Source organism: Heterodontus francisci, chromosome 9 (genome assembly GCF_036365525.1).
Source record: "Heterodontus francisci isolate sHetFra1 chromosome 9, sHetFra1.hap1, whole genome shotgun sequence".
NCBI lineage: Eukaryota > Metazoa > Chordata > Chondrichthyes > Heterodontiformes > Heterodontidae > Heterodontus > Heterodontus francisci.
This window is the reverse complement of record NC_090379.1, coordinates 101720078-101733224: the sequence shown is the minus strand read 5'-3', so window position 1 is coordinate 101733224 and position 13147 is coordinate 101720078. Positions and strand designations below refer to the sequence as shown.

At 42.9% G+C, this 13147-nt stretch overlaps 1 protein-coding gene across 7 annotated transcripts in view; it reads left to right on the top strand.

The window, feature by feature from the left end:
• The window catches only part of pacs2 (phosphofurin acidic cluster sorting protein 2), a 348015-nt gene that overhangs the window by 254470 nt on the left and 80398 nt on the right, over window positions 1–13147 (top strand). For all 7 annotated transcript variants that reach the window (XM_068039606.1, XM_068039604.1, XM_068039603.1 and 4 more), the window contains one exon: window positions 361–485. In XM_068039606.1, coding sequence (XP_067895707.1) covers window positions 361–485 — 125 coding nt within the window. The remainder of the gene's footprint in view (window positions 1–360; window positions 486–13147) is intronic.

The window sequence follows — 13147 nt, the reverse complement described above, 5'->3', positions numbered from 1 at the left end:
TAGCAAGTTGGTGTATAAGAAGTATGTGAAATATTGATTATGCAATTCAGTTGTTTACGTTAAATATTGAGAACCAGAAATCAAGCTGTCTGGATCTGAGATACAATCCTGTACTACCAAGTAATCCTATGCAGCAACAGCTGAGACATTTAGCTATACATAGTAAATTCTTGTTAGATAGAGAAATGGAGGAACAGAGGCTATTGTACGTTGACTCTGAATGCTGTCTCTTGCTTCGGTAATATAAAGACCCCAGGGTGTTGCACAAAGCAGATGGAGCATGCATTAATCAAAGAGAGTGCAGCCTGTAGTGCATCTATGTTTAAATCAAGCTTTTCTTTTATTTTCATTCCCCATAAGGATCAAATACAACAAGAGGAGGCGGCAGCGGCATCTGAAACCATAAGTGCAGACACTTTCCTGGAAAAGCTCCCTCCCAGTGGAAAAATCACTAAGACAGAGTCTTTAATTATTCCTTCTACTAGGTAAGCCTTGTTCTGTAGAGGATATTATTGGCATAAAGATGTACATTGCATGTCAGCCATGGCTCACTGGTAGCACTCTCGCTTCTAAGGCAGAAGATTGTAGGTTCAAGTCCCATTCCAGAGGCTTAAGCACAAAATCTAGCCTGACACTTCAGTACACTGACATAGTTCTGCACTGTTTGAGGTGCAGTCTTTTGGATGAGATGTTGAACTGAGGTGCCCTCTTGGGTGGAGGTAAAAGGTCCAGTGGCGCTATTTGAAGAAGAGCAGGTCAGTTCTCCTCAGTGTTCTGGCTAATATTTATCCTTTAACCAACATTTAAGCCAAATTATCTGATCGTTACCTCATTGCAACATTATAACAGTGACTACATTTCAAAACTATTTCATTGGCTATAGAGTACTTTGGAATGTCCTGAGGCTGTAAAAGGCACTAAATAAATGAAAATAATTTCTCTCTGTGCACATCGTGGGATGAGCCTGATGTTACATTTTTGAGTTTTGCACTTGGTATTTTTCTTTTGCTCATTCACACTCCAATACGCAGACCTTGCGTTACCTGCAAACCGGAGTCTGTCTTTACTTTCCCAATCGCTAGGTAAATGTAGTGACCCCAGGAATTAAACAGAGCACCATTGTCACTGTACTCCAGCTGGCTAGAGTATATCGCATTCTCTACTTGGCTTTGGAAAGCTGAAGAACGTGCCCACTGTCTAGTCCAGCTCCGAGGGCATAAAACAGCAGCCAAATTTATTTAACATTAATAGGTAAATGAACAAAACTCAGTGCAATTTATTAACAGTAATCATAAACGTTACTATCTTCAAAACAACAAAGATGCTTCTCCTAAGTTAACCTTCAGCAGAAATTTAACTCTTCAAACATGGTCGCTAACTTCTTACTGAGCTATTTATAACACAGGACCTCACATTAGCTCAGTTTCCTTGCTGATCTCAGACTGATGGCTGACTAAGAATGTCAGTATCAGATACACCATTCAAAATCCTTTAAAAGTATATCTACACAAAATATTGAAAACTATTACACTCATAAGTCCTTTAGCTGGTCAGTTATTTGCAATTTGTCAATTACCTAGGATGTTTGCACACGGACACAAAGCTACCACTTAAGGTAACGTTCAGACATCTGTTATGATCAAGTGAGGAAGGGTCGAAGGTCTTCCCTCTTTTCCCAATCCCTGGTTGACTGCAACTGTTTATATCTTTTTGAAGTGGATATACTTGCCAATTCAGTAAATGTTTAACTGTTTACCCGCCGTGATCCTAAAAAGGACCAATTGGACTGGTTTTCCTGAGTTTAACAAAGAAAGAGGTTAGTTTTATTATACTTGACCCGATCTAAATAAAATAAAAAAATTATCTCTAACTTTCTCTCTCTCTCTCTCTCTCACACACACACGCACACACACACAAATAGGTTACAGAGTGGGGAAGGATAGATTGGTCGAATTAGAGTCCAGAGAAATAACAATCTGTAGAGGTTGGTGACTCAGCTGGCTTCAGGCTGAATTCGATCGTCGCGTGACTTGCCTTTGGTAGCCTGAGGTTTCCGGTTTGAGGATGTAGACGGCTCATTCGGTGGTTCTGCTGGAGACAACAGTGCAGCTGATTTCCTTCAAAGAGTCTATGTCTGCAGCAGAGATATGCCTCAGTACTTACAGTCAGCAGGCAGGGTTCGAAGCATGCGAGGTGGATTGGATAAAGAGAAAGGAAGGAGGGACCCCACTTGGGTCTTCTGTTGTCAGTGTCTAGTTGCTTGTCTCATTGCTGCAGAGAAAACTCTTACTTAAGCACACAGATGGTAGGCCTGTCTGTCACCCAGTGATTCAAGCATGGTGGTTACCAGTGTGTATTCCCTCTTGCAACTTAATCAGTCCATGTCTAGGAATCCCATTCACGCAACCAGGGTTCCATTATTCAAGTGATCAGCTTTGAGTGGTTTATCTTCACCAGTTTAATATTCATGTGGTGGCCTTGATGCCTTGCTAATGGTAACAGGGTAGATAGTTCACTCAGATTGCCTAGGTCATTGTTCTTGATGGGTCTGTTGTTATTTGGGTTTTATCTTTTTGTACTCAAATAGTAGAATTCTGTGTGTTTTAAAAAACTGAGAAAGGATTTTCAGTGGACATGGACACCTGCAAAGGACTGAAATTTTTGGATGTTGACTTTATATACAAGAATAGGAAAAGCAAGCAGTTTCAAGGAAGCCAGCCAGGGGTTTTGACCTCCTCAGAGCAACACTTTGAATGACAGAGGAGACACTGTGTCTGATCATGTGATTGGCTCTGGAAGGTTTACATTCAGTTTGGACCCTTTTGAAAACCAGTGAGTTGGACAAAGAGCAGTCATTTTGAAACTTAGACCTGACCTGCCTAGAGAGGAAAAGACCTCTCTCTGTAAAGGATACCTGCTTCTCTTGAAAAGAAATTCTGTATTTGAAAAGTGGCAGATTCCTATTGCCTCCTGTCTCTGAAGAATTCCTGCATCCAGTGTGGTTCCTGTTGCCTCCTGTGTTTTGGGAAATCCTGGAACCTGAATAAAGCTTTTACTGCTATACTGCTGCTGTGAGTCTAAGCAGACCTGTTGCTACACCCCTGCTGCAAGATCTATGTGATGCCTGCTGTAGTCGAATTGCCTTGAACGCTTAACCATCGCAGATTGTTTATCAACCTCGCCTGGAGAGACTTTGAGTGGCATCCGAGTATTCGACTGTGGGTCACCTGACCCAACCAAAGAATTTCCGACCAGAACATGACGAACTGAATTATTTTATTATCCTTTTTATTCCTATGAGCCAGATGTAAACCAAAATTCTTTTTCCCCCGGTTAACCGTTTTAAAAAAAAAATTTGTGTGTGTGTGCACGAGGGCTAGGGAAATGAGGAGCATTTCATATATACAGATTTATCTCAGTGGGTTAAGACTTACTTTTTTCTAATAAATAGTTAATGTTGTTTAAAGGAACCTGGTTTGTGTGCTTTATTCTGGGGGACAAATAAAGTATCTAAATGGCTATTCCTTGGTAGGTGGGAAACTTTATTGATATGCTATGACCCGTGGAGAAGTGGGACTGAATTAACCGCCTTGGTTGTAACACTGTGCAGACAATCCATCTCCAGCTCAATGCATTGGAATGTAGAGAAGAGTGATGCAAATTGGGGTGGCCATCTTTAGCTGCTAGTATAGAGTCACCTTTTATCTGCTTTTTAAAAATTTTATCCAGGTTTCCAGCCGGTGGATTAAAAATCATCATTCAACATAGCACATTTTTGTGATACTTTCACACCAAAATGAAATATAACGACAGGAGCATTTCATTATAAGGTTGTAGATTAAAATAAAAGAAACTGTGCATGCACATTCATCCTGAAACACTCCCTTATCAATCTTACACTGCCATGGCTATGCTCTGGTTTCGTTTTCCTCTGGGATGATTCTGTGCTGAGTTAGACTGGATATAGCATCAGCTAATACATTGTTTTTTTCTTACAGTATGGGTAATCTTTAGGTGGTACGGTTGCAAAAACAGGCTCCATCAAAATAGTCTTGCATTTTGGGTTTTGAATTTCTCCACAAATATCAAAAGATTGTAGTCCGTATAAACTGTGGTCTCTCTATATCCATTTTGGGCATATACTTCAAAGTGCTTGAGTGCCAGTAACAGTCCCAGAGTTTCCTTCTCTACAATAGAATATCTCTTTTTGGAGAAATACCCAACTGGTCTCTCAAAGCCTGGCTCATCATCTTGGAGCAGGAGGGCACTTACCCCTGTGTTACTAGCGTTGACTGCCACTTTAAATGGTTTGTTAAAGTTTGGAGCCGCCAGCACTGGTTCTTTGGTTAAGATGGCTTTCAGCCTCTTGAAAGCTGACCACACACGGTACCTTCGCTCTTTTCTCTGACAAGTCTGACAGTTTAGTGCTGACGTTTGGGACCACACATCCCCAAAAATTGCATGATTCCCCATTGGTCGTGGGGACGGGAAAAGCCATCAACGCCTGTACCTTCGCTGCTCTGGGCAACACCCACATTTGACCCATAACATGCCCTAGATAGGTTACCTGAGCTTTAGCGAACTCATTCTTTGCAAGATTTACCACTAGGGAAGCCAACTGTAACCTTCAGAAGAGGGCATCTAACTGGTGTAGGTGGCGCCCCTAGGTGTCACCTTTATCCGAACAAATCATCCAGGTACAGCACCCAGTTGGTAGGCCAGCCACTACCTTGTTCATGAGACTTTGGAAGGTGGCTGAGGCATTTCTTAATCCAAATGGCATCACCCGGCACTGGAATAAGCCATCTAGAGTGACAAAAGCTGAGATTTCTTTAGCTTGGATGGTTAAGGGAACCTACCAGTATCCTTTCAGCAAGTCTATTTTGGTTATGTCAGTTGGGTTTCCTACTCTATCGATACAGTTGTCCAGGTGGGAATTGGGTAGGAGTCAGCAATGATCACTGCATTAACTTTTCTGCAATCGCAGCAGAGCCTTGTTGAGCCATCGAGTTTGGGCACGAGCACAACTGGGGAACTCCAGCTGCTCTGAAATAAAAACAAGAAATGCTGGAAATACTCAGCAGGCCTGGCAGGATCTGTGGAGAGAAAAGCAGAGTTAACGTTTCAGCTCTGTGACCCTTCATCCCAGAGTTCTCCTTCAGCTCGAAGGTGACCTGCCTGTTGCAGTGGAAACATACAGGCTTTTGGGCATCACTACTGTTCTCAGCACCTTCCATTTTGGCCGGAGGAGGGCCCCCTGTGTTTCCAGCTTTCCCTTCTCGACCACGGCTGTTCATCCTCCTATCACCCTCCCACCTTCTATCCTTTTCTTGTTTTGGAGTTGACAAGGGAAGGTTTCTCTTGGGGAAAGGGCTTGTGGACAAGCTCATAATCATCAGCAACAGTTGCAGCCTGCCTGCCCCTTGCAACCTTTTGTTCCTCCACGTGAGCATTTATGGAAAGGGGAAGTGAGTTTTTGAACTCCTCGAGGAGGATCACCACTCTGAGGGTTTCATAGGTGGACTCTTAAATGCTCGTATCCATTGGATGAAAGCGAGTTGCTCAAGCCTTTCGAACCCGATGTAAATTTGTTCAGGCCGTTTTTGGAGAGTTTGGAATTTGCAGTAGTAGGGTCCAGCCCTCCGCTGGCCACTTCAGCTGTTTTGCAAGCTTTTCAGATAAGGTGAAAAATGCTTCTACATCCCCCTAATTGAACTTTGATGTCATTTGGGAGAATTTTAAGAGCTTCGCACTCAGTCCTGAGCTAGGGGTAGTTCCCTCAATAGCAGTGCCTTCACTAGGTATATTGGGTCTTCCCCTACTTAGTTTAAGCTGCCTTAATCTCTTTCCTGCCTCTACTTCTGGAAAGTGCTTTCTTTCTCCCTTCTCTGGAATTCTCTCTCTCTCCTTTCTGTTCCTGTCTCTCCCTTTCCTGGCATTCTTTCCCTTTCCTTTTCTTTTTCTTGGAATTCCAGCTATAGTCGCTGCAATTCCAGTTGTATCTTGATCAAGGTAATCTAAAGGTGACCATGAAACCATTGTCGAATGTTGTAAAAAAAAAAACATCTGGTTCACTCATGGTCCTGCCTTTCTTACCTGGTCTGGCCAACATGTGACTCCAGGTCCACAGCAATGTGATTAACTCTTAAATGCCCTCTGAAATAATCCAACAAGCCACTCAGCTATGAAGTCTAAGAAAAGGAATGAAACCACACGGCTGGTTCTGGAGCACAAGTCTTCAGTACTACTGCTGGGTGTTACGACCCATGAGAAAGGTGTCTAGGGGTCCCTCTCAGCCTTCACCTGGTCTTACCATAACAGGGTTTAATTTTAAACACACCGTGTTTTTTTTAACTTCCCCTTGGTGAATCCTTGTTCACATAAGGCAAATAAACCAGCCAAGCAGGCTTTCTCAGGTTTAAAGAAGAAAAGTTGAAATTTATTAAACTTAAACTTAAACTCTAATTCAGTTAATGTCTACAGATACACGACGCACTCACGCTAGCATGCATACGCGATACACACATGCAAACAGAGATAGAAAGTAGCAGAAGAAAAATAAAGTGGAAAAGTTTGAGGCAATATCTGAAGAGTTGTTGTTACGGTTCTTTGAGCTCACTGTAGAGTCCTTGATTGTAGGTAGATCTTGCTCTTCATTGGGGCCCAGTATTCTCCTTAAACCTTGTTCGTTGTAGGAGACTTTTCTCTCTTGGGGTTCGTGTATCTTCAGTAGATTTAGAGACTTGTTAAAGAGATGGGAGCAGACAGGAGAGAGATCTCCTCAGTCCAGGAGCAAACAGACTTTATCTGCTCAAACTGTTTGTACAAATTCAAAAAGCTCAGGTTTACAGCAGGTTAGTCATGTGACTAGCTGGTTTGACCATATTCGTTTGTGTATTTGGCCATCTTATCAGTCAGCCTTGGATGCGAGCTCCCCCACCTTCAGTGTCTGGTGATCAAAGGTCCATCGTGGGTTGAATGGTTGCTTTGTTCTTCCAAACACTGTCTGTTAATATGCAAATGTTTTTTCCAGCCACGGCTGATCTGTTCAACAAGTCCTCCCCTCACTCCAGTAACAGTTTAAAATCAATGTTCATGGCAAAATTAATGTGCCTCATTCTTGGCAGGTGGGGGCAGAGCATGACACCTCCACACCCAGCGGAATGAAATGCACCTTGAGAAAAGACGCATTTCATTAAAAGGGTCGAAAAAAATGTAAGATACAGAAAAAACCATGGATTTTTCTCATTCATTCCCATTCATTTATAAATCCTAAAACTTATTACTGTCTTCTCTTAGTGAAAGTGCTGCTTTGATTGCCCCCTTTTTGGCATCCCAATAAACATGTGGTTCTTTTTTCTGGGAAGTTTCTCTTCCATTTTCCCATTTCCATAGCTGCTTCGGGTCTTTGTTCCTGCTGAGGTAATTTTTTTTTAAAAGAGTCAGGAGTGGGCAGGTCTATCCTGAACACACTTTCAGTGCTTTGCTGAGTCGTGCAAAGGCTTTTGACTTCAGGGGATGGGTGGTTTGCTTTTTTTCTGACTGTGGGGTGAGGATTCTTTGCTAATCTCCCCTTTTGTCCCGGAGAACCCTCCTGCCTGCAGGTATTTGTGCAGACTCTACTGCACGCCCCTGTGGCACTTCGACTAGGTGAGGCATCACCCTCATGGTTTCGCTGCCCTCTAGAGGTCTTTCTTTGTCTCTGCAGGTTCATGTGAATGCTGTTAGCAACTCTGGTGGGGCGCTTCTAGTGTCTGCATTTACGTAGGAGGATGTGGGGTCTATTTTTTCACATATTTTGGGGTTGTCTGACCAGACTGCAGGGGTTTTCATCTGGGATCCCTCCCAGACTTCCTTTAACCTGCCCTCTTCGTCACATTTCCCATTTCTCTGTCTAACCTTTTGTCAGTCCTGTGCCTGCCTGTCCCATTTTGCTCTCAGCAGGGGTCCCTTACAGTTCACCAGTCCTCTGCTGGAGGGTCCTCCTAACAGGACTTAGGGGTGCAGTTTTCACTGTAGGTTGGGGTTTCCCCTGAAGGTGGCACATGTGGCGTCTCCTGATAACGGACAAATGACATTTATGCCACACAAGTGCCAGGCAATGACAATCTCCAGCAAGAGAGAATCCAACCATCTCCCCTTGACATTCAACAGCATTACCAATGCTGAATCCCCCATCATCAGCATCCTGGCAGTTACCATTAACCAGAAACTGAACTGGACCATCCATATAAATACTGTGACTACAAGACCATGTCAGAGACTGGGAATTCTATGGCGAGTAACTCCCCTCCTGACTCCCCAATGCCTGTCCACCATCTACAAGGCACAAGTCAGGGGTGTGGTGGAATACTGTCCAAAAGCCTGGATGAGTGCAGCTCCTACACTCAAGAAGCTCGACACCATCCAGGACAAAGCCGCACACTTGATCGGCACCCAATCCACCATTTAAACATTCCCTTCCTCCACCGCAGTGGCAGCAGTATGTACCATCTACAAGATGCCTGCAGCAACTCACCAAGACTCTTTTGACGGCAACTTCCAGACCCGCAGCCTCTACCACCTAGAAAGACCAGGACAGCAGATGCATGGGAACACCACCACCTGCAAGCAGTTCTGTTCAAGTCACACACCACCCATATTTGGAAGTATATCGCCGCTCCTTGACTATCATTGGGTCAAAATCCTGGAACTGCCTCTCTAACAGCGCTGTGGGTGTACCTACACTACATGGACTTCAACAGTTCAGGAAGGCTGCTCACCACTACCTTCCACGGGCAGTTAGGAATGGGCAATAAATGCTGGCCTTGCCAGCAACATTCACATTCCCAGAACAAGTAAGAAACAAAAGAAAACACCAAGGAATCAAACAGGGAATTCAGAAAAAGCTTCTTAATGCAGAGAGTGGTAAGAATGTGGAACTTGCTACCACAGGGAGTGGTTGATTTGAATAGTATAGATGCATTTAAGGGAGGCTGGATAAGCATATGTGGGAGAGGGGAATAGAGATATCCTGATGAAGCTGCTAAGGAAGACAGGAGGAAGCTTAAGTGGAGCATAAACATGGGCATGGAGATTGAGCAGAATGGCCTGTTCCTATGCTGTCTATTTTATGCAGTTGTCTTGTGCATAGCTCCTGTTTACGAACCAGAATGATTTATGTAATGCATGGATTTTCATTAGCAGCTTATCAGTTCAGTTACTTAAAAATCACATGTACTAGGCCTTAATGTATATTCTAGGAGCACTTGAGCTGCACCATCTCTGTCTCAGCAATCCAATAATTCTTTGCAAAATACCTGTGGTGAATATTCCTACACAAAACACACTACTGTTCCCTCTTTTGGACTCTTGTCACCTGGACTTCTGCCTCATGTCCTGATATTCACATGTAGATTAATGGTCACTTCCTGAACCAGCAGTGGCCAAGTGAAGGCTTAGCTTTTCTGGCAGCTTGCTAACCCTTCCCTCTGCTTTTCTGAATTTTCAAACCCTCTTTCCTCTACCCAACTTCCAAGAGGCTGAATTTTGTTAACCAGCCTTTTATGTGGTACTTTGTCAAACATTTTCTTAAAATCCATGTAGACAACATCGATTGCTTTCCCTTCATCAACCTTCTCTGTTACTTCACCAAAAATTCAATTAGTTTAGTCAAACACGATCTGCCTTTTACAAATCCATGCTGGCGCTCTCACATTAACTCATACCCCTCCAAGTGCCTGTTGATTTTTTTTCCCTGATTATTGTCTATATAACCTTACCCACCACTGATGTTAAACTGACCAACCTGTAGTTACTATGAATGTCCTTACACCCTTTCTTGAATAAGGGTTTCACATTTGCCACTCTCCAATCCTCTGCCACCTCCTCTGTATCTAGGGAAGATTGGAAGATTATGGAAAGCCCTTTTGCTATCTCCACTCCCACTTTCTTTAGCAACCTGGGATTGCAAGCCATCTAGGCAAGATGCCTTAACAACTCTATGGATAGCCAGCCTTTCCAGTACATCCTTCCTATCAATTTTTACACCGTCAATTACCTTTACCATCTCCACTTCTACTAATATTTTGGCAGCATCCTCTTCCTTAGTAAACACAGATACAAAGTGCTCATTAAGTATTCTAGCCTTGCCCTATGCCTCTAAGCATATATCGCCCTCTTTGTGCCTAATAGGCCTCACCCCACCTTTAAGTACCTGTTTATTATTTACATGCTGGTAGAAGATTTTTGGGTTCCCTTTTATGTTAACTGCCATTCTATTCTCATATTCTCTTTGTGCCAATCTTATTTTCCTCTTCATTTCCCCTCTCAACTTATTGTATTTGGTCTGGTTCTCACTTGAAGAATTCACCTGACATGCATCATACACCCTCTTATTTTTGATTCATCATATTCTCTATCTCTCACATCATCTAAGGAGCTAAGGCTTTGGTTCCCTTATCTTTCACCCTTGTTGGAATGTACCTCGCCTGTATCTGAAACATCTCATCCTTAAAGATCACCCATCATTCCGTTACAAATTTTGCTGTCAGTCTTTGGTTCCATTGTACCCTAGCTGGGTCCCCTCTCATCCCATTGAAGTTTGCCCTCTTCCAATTTAGAAGTTCTACTTTACATTGTTCCTGCTCTTATCCATTACTAATCTAAACGTAATGGTACAATGATCTTTCTTACCCAAGTGTTCCCCCACAAGCACTTGGCCCACCTCATTCCCTAAAAACAGATCTAGGAATGCCTCCTCCCTAATTGGAACGAGAACATACTGATCAAGGAAGTTCTTCTGAACACATTCAGAGATTCCTCCCTCTCCTTACCCCTTACTCTTAACATTATCCCAGTCAATATTTTGGTGATTAAAGTTCCCCAATATCACCACTCTATAGTTCTTGCACATCTCTGTGATATCTCTGCAGATTTGCTCCTCTCTCTCTCTCTCTCACTATTTGGAGGCCTATTGAATACCCCCAGTAGTGTGATCATACCCTTCTTGCTTCTCAACTCTAACCAAATGGACTCTGTCTTTGCCCCCTCAAGGACATCCTCCCTTTCCAACACTACAATGTCTTCCCTAATCAGTATTGCCACCCCACCTCCCTTTTTTCCTTCCCTTTCTTTGTTGAATACTTTGTAGCCTTATATATTCAGCAGCCAATCCTCACCATTTTCAAACCATGTATCCATTACATCATATTTCCACATGGTTATTTGTGCTCACCAACTTTATTCACCTATGTTAGGAAGCACTTATTCCCAGAAAGAATAATGGAAATCAAGAACTCTTCTGCACCAAGAGAGGGGCTAGGTTAATTGAAAATTTCAAAACTAGGATTGATAGATTTTTGTTGTGTAAGGGTATTAGGGGATATGGAACCAAGGGTCTAGCAAGAATGGGGAAGTTAAAGAAATTAGGGTTACTAAAGAAAAAGTACTGTAGAAATTAATAGGACTGAAAGTCAACAAATCCCCTGGACCTGCTGGCGTACACCATAGTGTTTTATAAAAGGTAGCTACAGAGACACTGGATTTACTGGTTTTGATCTTCCAGAAGTCCCTAGATTCTAGAACAGTTCCTGTGGATAGGAAGGTAGCAAATGTAGCCATGCTATTCGAGAAAGGAGGTGGGGGGAGAAAACAGTAAACTAGCCTAATATTAGTAGTAGAGAAAATGCTAGAATCTATTATTAGGGATGTGGTAACAGGGCACTTAGAAAATCGTGATTAGGCAGAATCAACATGTATTTATGAAATGGAAATCATGTTTGACAAATCTGTTAGTTTTTTGAGGACGTATCGAGTAGGGCAGTTATAGGGATACCAGTGGATGTAGTGTATTTAGATTTTCAAAAAGTACTTGACAAGGTGCCATCCAAGAGGCTATTGCACATAATTAGGGCTCATAGGATTGGGGGTAATATATTAGCATGGATTGAGGATCAGTTAATGAACTGAAAACAGAGTAAGAATAAACGGGTCCTTTTCGGGTTGGCAGGCTGTTTCGAGTGGAGTACCACAAGGGTCAGTGCTTGGGCCTCACCTAACAATTTATATCAATGACTTAGATGAGGGAACCAAGTGTAATATATCTAAGTTTGCTAATGATACAAAGTTGGGTGGGAAAGTTAGCTGTGTGGAGGACATGAATAGGCTGCAAAGGGATATGAACAGGTTAAGTGAGTGGGCAAGAACATGGCAGATGGAATATAAAATGGAGAAGTGTGAAGTTATCCACTTTGGAAGGAAAAATTGAAAAGCAGATTTTTTTTAAAATGGTGTGGGACTGTGAATTGTTGGAATTCAGAGGGACCTGGGTGTCCTTGTACACCAATCATAGAAAGTTGAGAGGTAGATAACAGCAAGCAATTAGGAAAGCAAGTGGTATGTTGGGCATTGGAGTACAAGCACAAAGAAGTCTTACCACAATTCTATAGGGCCTTGGTGAGGCCACCCCTAGACTACTGCCAACAGTTTGGTTTCTTTACATCAGGAAAGACAGACCTACCTTGGAGGGAGTGGAACAAAGGTTCGCTAAACTGATTCCTGGGATGAGAGAGTTGTCCTATGAGGAGAGATTGAATAGACTAGGTCTGTATTCCCTAGAATTTAGAAGAATAAGATGTGATCTCATTGAAATTCTTGAAGGGCTTGACAGGGTAGATGCTGGGAGGATGCTTCCCCTGGGTGTGGAGTCCAGAACTAGAAGTCACAATCTCAGAATATGGAATCAGCCATTTAAGACTGAGATGAGAAGTTCCTTCACTCAAAGGGTTGTGAATCTTTGGAATTCTCTACCCCAGAGAGCTGTGGATACTCAGTTGTTGAGTATATTCAAGACAGAGATCGATATATTTTTGGATATTAAAGGAATCAAGGGATGTGGGGAGCATGTGGGAAGGTGGTATTGAGGTAAAAGTTTAGTCATAATTTTATTGAATGGTGGAGCAGACTTGAAGGGCCACATCATGACCTGTTCCTGCTCCTATTTCTTATGTTCTTAAACCGGGTAGATGGAGTTAAAGAACAGGTCGGCACAGTGGCGCAGTGGTTAGCACCGCAGCCTCACAGCTCCAGGGACCCGGGTTCGATTCCGGGTACTGCCTGTGTGGAGTTTGCAAGTTCTCCCTGTGTCTGCGTGGGTTTTCTCCGGGTG